At 48.8% G+C, this 10175-nt stretch overlaps 1 protein-coding gene and 1 long non-coding RNA gene across 10 annotated transcripts in view; one reads left to right on the forward strand and one right to left on the reverse strand.

Moving 5' to 3' along the window:
- The window catches only part of ADAR (adenosine deaminase RNA specific), a 39587-nt gene that overhangs the window by 21884 nt on the left and 7528 nt on the right, over positions 1-10175 (reverse strand). For 2 of the 6 annotated variants that reach the window (XM_035009693.1, XM_035009690.1), the window contains exon 1: positions 1433-1544. The exons of 2 other annotated variants lie outside the window; for them this stretch is intronic. In XM_035009693.1, the coding sequence (XP_034865584.1) occupies positions 1433-1447 (15 nt within the window). In that variant the 5' untranslated portion in view covers positions 1448-1544. Of the gene's footprint in view, positions 1-1432; positions 1546-10175 lie in introns of those variants that run through there. 2 more of the 6 variants (XM_035009691.1, XM_035009692.1) reach the window with 2 other exon arrangements.
- LOC118013856 overlaps positions 902-10175 on the forward strand; it is a 10605-nt gene continuing 1331 nt past the window's right edge. The window contains exons 1-4 of one of the 4 annotated variants that reach the window (XR_004680131.1): positions 902-1122; positions 4555-4679; positions 5211-5908; positions 6069-7236. This is a non-coding gene — a long non-coding RNA (uncharacterized LOC118013856). Of the gene's footprint in view, positions 1123-4554; positions 4680-5210; positions 7237-10175 lie in introns of those variants that run through there. The other 3 variants (XR_004680132.1, XR_004680130.1, XR_004680129.1) reach the window with 3 other exon arrangements.

Below are 10175 nucleotides of genomic sequence, written 5' to 3' on the forward strand. Positions count from 1 at the left end.
CATGCTATGGAACAGTACTTTTTTTTTTTTTTTTTTAAGCAATGTGTTACGATCTATTCATATCCACCTGGAGAAAATCTAGGAATGATACAATGTTGAATTAAATAACAACAAAAAAGCAAGTTGAAGTGCAGGTAGGCTCTATGCCCATTTTGGAAACAGAAGGCAAAGTCTCACCATTATGCGCATGTGTGTTCACACTAGTGAACACAGACAAGAAGGAAGGAAAATATACATGTATTTGTTCACAAGAGTTATTTTAAGGAGATTTACAGGGACATTATTAATTTTGTCTTTATGCCCCCTTAAGCCTTCTAAAAGCTAAGCCAAAGCATGGCTTGAGAACAGCCATGTGGAAAGCCACTGAATGGTGAGAGCGAGCTTGTGGGAACCAGCCCGTGGGGATCCTTCCTAAGTCCCTCAACATCCCCAAGCCCCTTCACAGCCATACCCCATCCAGTTCACTTTCATCTAATCTTCTGCGTTTAGGATCCAGAGCTGAGCCCCCACCTGAACCACATGGGCTCCAGAGGGTCATATATTGGTATGTGTGAAGAAATGCTTTTCCTTCAGGTCAGGTGTCCCTAATCCTTTGGAAGAAGGGAATGAAGAAAATATACATAACTTTTAAAAACGGAAGTATAATTTACATACATAAAATTTATCCTTTTCCGTGTGTTATTCTGTGAGTTTTGACTGTATGGAGTCAAAGCACATACAGCCCTGTAACAACAGCACGTCAGGACACAGAGCACTTCCATGTCCCCAGGAAGTTCTCAGGCACTCGGCAGTCAGCTCCTTCCCCCGCACCCAGGCCGGGGCCACCACCAGGCAGCCAGCATCCGCTTCCTGCCCCCCAGCTTTGTTCTTCCCACAATGTCAAGTGAAGGGACCCAGAAGCGCGTAGTCTTCTGGGCCCAGCCTCCTCTGCGTAGGGTAGTGCCTGCGAGGTTCCACTTGTGGAATCAGGAGCTCCTCGGCGTTTCTGGCCTAGCCACGTACGCTGTATGGAGCCATCCCAGTTTGCTGATGCGATCATCTGCTGAAGGGCATTTGGGCTTTGCCCAAATTGTTTTTAGCAATAACGACACAGCTGCGATGGATATAAATTTTCTCCCACAGGTAAGAAGGGCTGTTTTTCACTCCCCAAAAGCCTTAAGGAAGTGGAAAGGGTGCAGAGCGGGGCCGGGGAAAACAAGCATGCTTCCCGGGAGGCGCCAACGCTGGGCCCTCGCCCAGGGGGAGGGGGCCGCTTGGCTCCGCGCCCCGGCGCGTCCTCCCCCGAAGCTCCCCTTCCCCCCCACCCCGCTCGGCTCCGCAGAATCCACAGGCAGGCTGCAAATTCCTGGAACTCGCGCGCGCACAGCACGGGTGCACGCAGGGGAGAGAGGGGCGCGGGCCCAGCCAGGTCCGGCTGCCGGCCTCGACTCACCTGCCTGGGGTCCATGGCGCCCCCGATGCATGTCCTGGGCGGGGCTGGCGGGCCGCCCCCTCCCCGCGCCGCCCCCCCGCGCGGCCGCCAGGTGCCCCCGGGTCAGCAGCGCAGCGCAGCGCAGCCTGGGCGCGCGCCGGCGGGAAGTGGCCCAATTTCGCTTTCGTTTCTTCTGAAGGCCTTCCCCTTCGGGAAGTTTCGCGGGAGGAGGGGTTGGGCCGAGCCGGCGACTCGAGCCACTCCTGTCCTTGCGGGACCGCGGGCGGGACAGCCCTTCTCCAGGCCAGCGGCCGTCAACGCACGACGCGCTGTCGTGCTCAGGAGCGCAAGGGGCAGAGCGGGAGGAAGCCGAGCCTCCGGCCTCTGCCTCGGTCCGGCGCTAGTGGGCGGCGGCAGGTCTCCGAAGCGCCTGGGCCCCACTGTGCACCATTTATTCACGCTCCCGGCACGTTACAGGCGGACTTAAACCGACAACAGCTTGGGCACAGCTTAGGGTCGCCACGGTTCCTCCTCCAGGCAGGGGTTAAGTCCCTCCCAGGCAGAACCTCCTTCATGGTACCACTCTGCAAGGTACGCATGATTCTCACACGACAGACGTGGAAACTGAGGCTGGAAGGGCTGATAAATCCACGCCTCGCTCTGCATCACCCCCTGGGCTCCCTCGAGTTACGCCTTGACCTCCCAAGAGAGAACTTTTTTTTTAAAGGTTTTTTATTTATTCATTCGAGACACAGAGATACAGAGAGAGAGAGCACGAGCGGGGGAGTGGGAGAGGGAGAAGCAGGCTCCCCACCGAGCCAGGAGCCAGGCGCAGGGCTCGATCCCAGGACCCTGGGATCACGACCTGAGCTGAAGGCAGACGCTTAACCATCTGAGCCACCCAGGTGCCCCCCCAAGAGAGAACTTATCTAGAGGGGGAAAGGCAACTGCTTTCATGATAGGCTTATACAGTTGCTCTGTTTTGTCCAAGAGATCAATTCTAGTGATAGGCAGTCCCCATCCCTCCCCAATGAGAACTTTATCTTGTGTTTCATCTGCACTTCATCCCCATTGCCTGTGAGATTCACAAGGCGGCCCCTCCCAGCATGAGGTCCAGCTGGTGTCCTTTCTCTACCATCCCCTCCGAGCATCCAGGGGTGCATCAAATTTCACATTTCCAGTGCCGTGAGCTTTCTCCGTTCTGTGCCTTTGCACATTTATTCCTTGGCCTAGAATGTACTTCTTCCTGATGAAACAGTCTTGATCAAGATATTACCTCCCACGGAAGCCTCACCCCACTCTGGGCTGGGGAGTGGGTGCGGTTTGTAATTCCTTATTTTGTGCTTCTCCATGACTCAGCACGTACACTACTAGAGCACTTGCACCACCCTCCGAAAACGCCTCAGTCATTGAACAGAACTTCCCTAAGTGGGTGCCACGTAAGGTGTTAATAAGCACTGAGGATATGCATCCTCCGCTAACAGCCTGGTAGGGAAGAACGGCCCTCAACAAAGATCACAATGCTGTGAATTACTTGGTTATGTATCTGCCTTGAGAGTCTTCTCCTCCAGGCAGGAAACAGGTGTTACACATCCTCACATCCTCCACATAGTGACCTTCAGAGGGTTGGTTAGCTAACAGACCACTGGATAGAAAGACCAGGAATGTCCAAAGAAGAAATGGAAAAGATGGACAAACCTACAAAACAGTACTCAATACTTAACTTCACCGCATGGGGGAAATGCTCAGGAAGGCCACGGAGACTTACAGCCCTTCCTCCAGACAGGCACCTTAACCGTCGGATCAGACCAGGTGGGAGCAGCTCCTGATCTCTACAGGAAACAAGTTTCCCATCACATAGGAAGGTGTGAATATACACACCCTACAATTCAGCAATTCCACTTCCAGACCTGGATACATGTACACGGAGTTCACAGTTACCTTATTCACAACAGCTCCCAGCCTGGAAGCATCCCAGATGTCCATGAAAAGTAAAATGGGTGAAGGGTGGCATATGCCAATGATGGAATATTCTATAGCAGCAGACGTGAAAGAACTGTAACCACATGCAATAAAGTGGGTAATTATCGAAACATGATAGCGAGTGAAAGAAGTCATATAGGTCCTATCTGGTTCCACACACACGAAGTCCCAAACCAGGCAAAACTGTAGTAGGCACTGCATAAAAGCCAGGAGGGGATTACCTCTAGGGAGGAAGGAGGTGGCTACGGATATTGGCTGCTTCCCCACGGTTCATTTAAGTCACACACTTGCACTTTATGCACATTTCTGCACGGACGTGCTACACTTCACAATTTGAAAAGGTTAAAAACAACCACAAACTCTCCCTATTGTCCTTCCAGCCTGTCTCGCTATGTTCTATTTTCCACGTAAGTAAAATGTGTTAGGTCTTACCGCTGTTTTCCTACCTTCCGGCCAAACAATCCCACAGCCTTTGACCCCTCTATAAGAATTGTCTAGAAAAGCCTGCACGCAGGGGAAGCTCCCTCTTAACCTGACACAGGACGCAGTGCTGACGCAGAGGGGGACACATGCTCCTGAGCGGGTCGGCGCCAGCCGTGAAACTGTCCTCCACCCCTGCAGCTCCAGCACCCGAAGACAGTCTCAACTTCAGAAAATGCACCCAAACTGGCCCCAGTCCTCTGCTGTTAATTCACCGGTGCCTGCCCTTCCCGTGCTTCCTCTGTACGTAAAGCACTCTGAGCACACAGGTGCTCCCCTCCGGGGCCCGTGAGTGTCTGCTTGTGAAGTAACCCCAATGCCACATTCAAGTCCTCCTGTGTCCGTACACCTAGGTCTCCTTGCTAGCAGGCGCCTACATGAGAGTCACCATCTAAAATAAGGCATGCGTCCAACAGCCCCTGGCTCAGTGCTCTCAGTGCTGCCAAGATCTGGCTCCCGGTGTGCGGCTGGGAACCTGTGCTCCCCCCGATGATGGGGAAGGTTGCGTTATCATCCGGGCTTCCCGGGGTGGTTTTAGTCTCCAATCTCAGTTATCTTTGCTTTTTAACTATAAATGTTAGTCTGGCTTTGAAATGATTAATTTGAGTTGTTATGTATAACCTGACTGTGAGCAGGGATGCATATTTACAACAGTCCTTTTACTCCGTCATTTCCTATAGCCAGACCTTATGCACATATGGGCTACATCCAACTGAATCATCTATGTCCCTTCTGGAAAGCAGACGTCTGCAAACTCCTTCAATACTTGCTCAGAGAGCCACGCTACAACAGAAACGTCCTGCCTGTGAGTGTTTGCTACTTAACTTGCAATATGTTATATAAAAGTAATAAATTACTAAGTTACTTTTAACTACTAGGGCATCATTCTAGAACAGGATATGCACATAAACTTTTTTTTTTTAAGGTTTTATTTATTTCTTTGACAGAGACAGAGCACAAGCAGGGGAAGGGCAGAGGCAGAGGGAGAAGCCGACTCCCCACTGAGCAGGGAGCCCGATGTGGGGCTCGATCCCGGGACCCTGAGATCATGACCTGAGCCGAAGGCAGACGCTTAACCGCCTGAGCCACCCAGGCGGCCCAATAAACTCCTGTTCTTATCTTAACTCCTAGGAAATCCATAATAAGCAATTCATAGAGCTGCTAGGCACGCATGTATTGCCTGCCTTTTTGGTTGTCGTTTCTCTTCGATTCTTTATCACTGGGTTTTGATTTCACTGAAACAGCTACTGCTACATCAACATAATCTCAACATTCTCAGGCTCTTCCCACAGTAACGCCACTTGCTTTGATAACCTGTATGGCTTTCTGCACACAGACCGGTGACTGCCCAGCGGCTGTATTTATGCTGATGTCTGGTGTTAATGACCAGACTGGCCTTTGAAGTTACAATAAGGTAAGAGATGCTGCAAGTACTCCAGAGACAGAGGTCTCTAACCGCGCCCCTACTAGCAGAAACTGCCGTACCCAATCAAAATTACCCAGTAAATGCAAGAAAAGTGGATTTACCAACTATCTACAGGCACCAGGTACTGTGATAGCAAGTGTCATCATACGTGGAAGATACAATATTGGTAACAATGTCAAAACCGTATGAGAATAATGGCTAACAGGCCCGTGCTAAATATTTCACATGGAAGTTTAAACCATCAACACATATTTAGTCTGCTAAAACCCCACAGGATGACCTTCTTGTGACTTTATGCATCAAGCCCTGACGCTCTTAATCTGCCTCTCCTGTGCCAGACTGGCCTGGCACATGGCATATGACTGACTTCTCATCTGGCTGCTGGCCCGCATTTGGGTTCCTCTGAGTCAGGGTCCAAGGGGGGGACCTCCCATTCACTCTTGCCCTCTCTTCATCCCTAGGGCCCAGCCTGCAAGTGGATGGGCTCAGTCCCAGCTTCCTCCAAGGTCGTGTCCCCATCTCCACGGTCTGCAGGAGGCAGAGGGACAGGTGCAGCTCTGCACTAGGCAGGCTTAGCCTCTGACCCTCAGCTCCGCATTGTCTCCTGGGTAAGCAGCCTGATGTCACCAACAGCCAACTGCTGAACAGCCGTTTGCCAAACAGCCAATTCCTTGAATGACCAATTTACAAAATAAACGATATGCTGACTTCACTTTTTTAAGCTGTCTAGTCTTAACTGAGCAGTTTTTAATTCTGTCTTCATAATAGTCTTAGAAGAAATGTAGTCTGCCCGTCTCGCCGTTGCTGTAGAGCTGAGCCCGAGGAGGAGACTGGGGACAGCAGAGGGGCGGAGGTTGAGGGGCTCCTGCAGAACTCTCAGTGGACTGACTTTGTGGACACTGAACTAGAGCCACTTGGAGATGCCCACAGTGCTATTCCCAAAGGGAATGAAAAAGGCTGTGCTATTCCTAACACATGTCTTTAAAAGCCTTTCCTTCAGCACTGACAAGTTCACAAACATTCCCAACTACACGCGCTGAGGAGGAGGCAAGCGGAGAGAGACTTGAAGAGGCTGACCTTGAAGACCGGAGACGCAGCCCCAAGGTAAGCAGTGCTGGCAGCCCCGGGAGCTGCAAGGGGTTCTCACTGAGAGCCCCTGCCGGGAGCCCAGCCCACAGTGCGGATTTCAGCTCTCTGGCCTCCAGGACTCTGCTGTTTGGAGCTGCCGAATTTGCAGTAGTTTGTACTGCGGTTCTGGGAAACGAACACAGCATCCCTGACGGTCAGGGCAAACCAGGGAGCTGAGTGCACAGGGGCAGAGGCCTTACTCTGTAGCCAGGGATCTGTGCATCAGAGGGGACATGTGCACAGCCCCGTCTCCACTTGTTAGTTAGACCAAACAGTACACCTTTCGCATTACTGTCCAGCAGAATTAGTCTTCTGTTTTCATTTGAAAAAATATAACAATAAACCAACAGCCAATATCATATTTAAAATGGGTTAGGCATTCCCACTGAATGAGAAAATAAGGAGGGCCACCATTACTACTCTGATCTTATTTCTTCAATTCTGAGACGCACCCCTAACATTTCTGATACTGTAATGTGAATTACAGTGTGTGGTAGCCCCCCAAAGCTATTTTTGAATCAGTAGCATGTTCTACGCTCAACAGTCTTAGAATGAAAGAAATACGGTATTAAAATTGTTTTGGAAATGCTAGCATCTAATGGAAAACAGAAATATTAGGTAAGCTTAAAAGTGAAGAGAAAACAGATATGTGCAGATAATACCAAAACTCTTAATTGATTGCAGAATGAAAAACTCTTAGAAACCAATGGCAGTCAAGGAATATGGCTGGATGTAAGAAAAATACACAAAACACAACTTCTTCCTTATATGTAGGATAAAAATACTACATTCTTTTTTTTTTTTTTAAAGATTTTATTTATTTTATTTGAGACACAGAGAATGAGAGACAGAGAGCATGAGAGGGGGGAGGGTCAGAAGGAGAAGCAGACTCCCCGCCGAGCAGGGAGCCCGATGCGGGACTCGATCCCGGGACTCCAGGATCATGACCTGAGCCGAAGGCAGTCGCTTAACCAACTGAGCCACCCAGGCGCCCAAAAATACTACATTCTTAATAGCAAATAAAACATTTAAAAAAAAGGAGAGAGAAACATCTAGGAATAATCTCAAGGAACATGCCCAGCCTACATGTGGAAAAGTATAAAACTCTGCTGAAGAACGTATGTCTTAAATAGAAGGATCACCAACCCCAAATGTGACGGCGGAACAGTTTATGAATGCCAACAAGAGCCAAATTCAGTAACGGTTTACTGCAAATTCTAATGAGGTGAGAGCAGTAAGGAGTGGATATCTGACAAAATGATTAGAAAGAAGACAGTTATGCTAATTAATTCAGGGCTGAGGTGGTATCCTGCAAGAACGGAGTACAGACTGGCAGAGCAGAACCACATTCCCTAAATAGACCTCAGTGTGTGTACGGGTCCAGTGCACGATGGGAAGCCGAGAGCAGCAGTGAGGGGAAGAAGGTATGTCAAAACATGGAGCTCAGCCAATTCGTTGGCTTTTTTGGGGAAAAAGTCTATTTAGAGCCTTGCCTTATATTAATAAGCCAGAATAAATTACAAATGGATTAAAGGATTATCTGTATTTCAAATAAAAACACTAAAAAACAAAGTCAGTATGTATGACTTATTTCACAGCAATGGAAGATATCAGAAAGGAGAAGGACATCTGTTCGCTGCAGATAAGTTTTGTACTTCAAAGAATATGGCATTGTTTGAAAACAAGTTTGAAAATGTCTTGTAACACCACGCAAACAGAGAGGGAGCACTTTCCACACATGCCGACCAGAGGTCCCAGGCATCTGCGTATGCCGGGTATTCAGACAACACAGCACACACAGGGCTCAGCGGGCCAGCCCTGCGCTTTACCCCATAGCCCCACGATCACCTGGGAGACGGGGGCGCTACTGCTGTCCCCAGGCTGCAGAGGAGGAAACTGAGGCTGACCCCAGCTATTCAGGTTGTTCAAGGTAACACAGCCAGCAGGATCCAGACACAGGCATTCCGCTCCCAAGCCGGTGCTCCCGGCCTCTACGCTAAGCTACCCCCACTAAAACGCAGTCAACAGAAAGGCAATCACACACACGCAGACACACACAGGTACAAACGCCTGTCAAACACTTGGGAAAATACTCAATCATACTAATAACTAACGACATGAAAATGTAGTATGCTCTACGTCTTCATTCATAAAACTGGTAATAAAAAATGAGATTACTCAGTGCTAGTTGGGGACTCCATGCTTACCTTCACAATCTAATCTTGGACTCTAGGAATCCACTCTGGCCCTATCCAAAATGTTCTCAAATATGATTAGGTCACGGCCATCTCCCTTCTTTAAACCCCTTATGGCTACCCACTGGTTTTTGGATAAAGGCCCAATGTCCTAACAAGGCCTGCAGTATGCCCCCACTTCCTGGCTAAACCTCCCCTAACCAGACCTCACAAAAGTCACCTTCCATTCTGTTTGTCCAACAGTCACAGAGCACTCCTGCAGCCTTGAAAAAGCCAAGTCACGCACTGTTTTCTCCCTCAGTCCTGTCCCTACACCAGAGGGCAGAAGGCACATAAAATTTACAGTACCCATAACTGTAGGAAAGGTTTCTTCATGGTCTTCATCACCAGTTGTAGCTACATATTTGCAAGACCATTTGATTACTCATAATGTCTGTCTGTCCTGAGCAGTGCGAGTCTTAGGCCCCCGTGACCCAGCCTAGTGCTTTGGTAATAGAAGGTGCTCAACAGATATCTGTAGAGTAAGTATACGTCAATGACTGGATCAAAGAAAGGGGCGGGGAGAGGAAACCAGGAGAGGAGGAGAAATAGGCACTTTATATACTGGCAGTTAAGACCAATGATGGCTTCCACTGTTTTATAAGGTAACTGGATGTTGTGTGTCAAATGTCTTGAATGTCTGTAACCTCAGTTAATAGTCAATAACCATTATTATTAATAACATAGTCCTAGGGGCATCTGGGTGGCTCAGTCACTTGCGGGTCTGAGTCTTGTTCTCAGCTCAGGTTCTGATCTCAGGGTCATGAGTTTAAGCCCTGTGTTGGGCTCCCCACTGGGCATGGAGCCTACTTAAAAAAAATGTAATCCTATTACTAGTTATTAATAAACATAATAAAATCATAAAAATCTATGTTGGGAAAGAGAATTGGAAATCTAGTATAAAAAGTTACATTTGCTACAGCATGGTTTACAACAGGAAAAAACCTGAAAAGAGCTTTAATGCCTCCAGCTGGAGATATGGTCATGTAGATTCTGGAATGACCATGAATTATACAACACGTTAACAGTGGTATTTACAGAGTTAATGCCATGGAACATGTTTAAATCATAATAAGTGAGCAGAGAACAGAACATGAAATTGAAAATAGAGAGTAATTTTAGCTTTGGGAAACAATATGCCTAAGTGCCAGGTACTGCTGACCCGCTGCCCTACAACTAAGCCTTTCTTTTCTTTTTTTTAAGATTTTATTTATTTATCGAGAGAGAGAGAGAATGAGAGGGGGAGGGTCAGAGGGAGAGGCAGACTCCCCGCCAAGCAGGGAGCCCGATGCGGGGCTCGATCCTGGGACCCTGGGATCATGACCTGAGCCGAAGGCAGACGCTTAACGACTGAGCCACCCAGGCACCCCCTTTTTTTTTTTAAAAAAGATTTTATTTGAGAGAGAGAGAATGAGAGAGAGCACATGAGAGGGGTTAGGGTCAGAGGGAGAAGCAGACTCCCCGCCGAGCAGGGAGCCCGATGCGGGACTCGATCCCGGGACTCCAGGATCAT

Source organism: Mirounga leonina, unplaced genomic scaffold, assembly GCF_011800145.1.
Source record: "Mirounga leonina isolate KUSES-001 unplaced genomic scaffold, KU_Mleo_1.0 Mir_154, whole genome shotgun sequence".
Lineage (NCBI taxonomy): Eukaryota > Metazoa > Chordata > Mammalia > Carnivora > Phocidae > Mirounga > Mirounga leonina.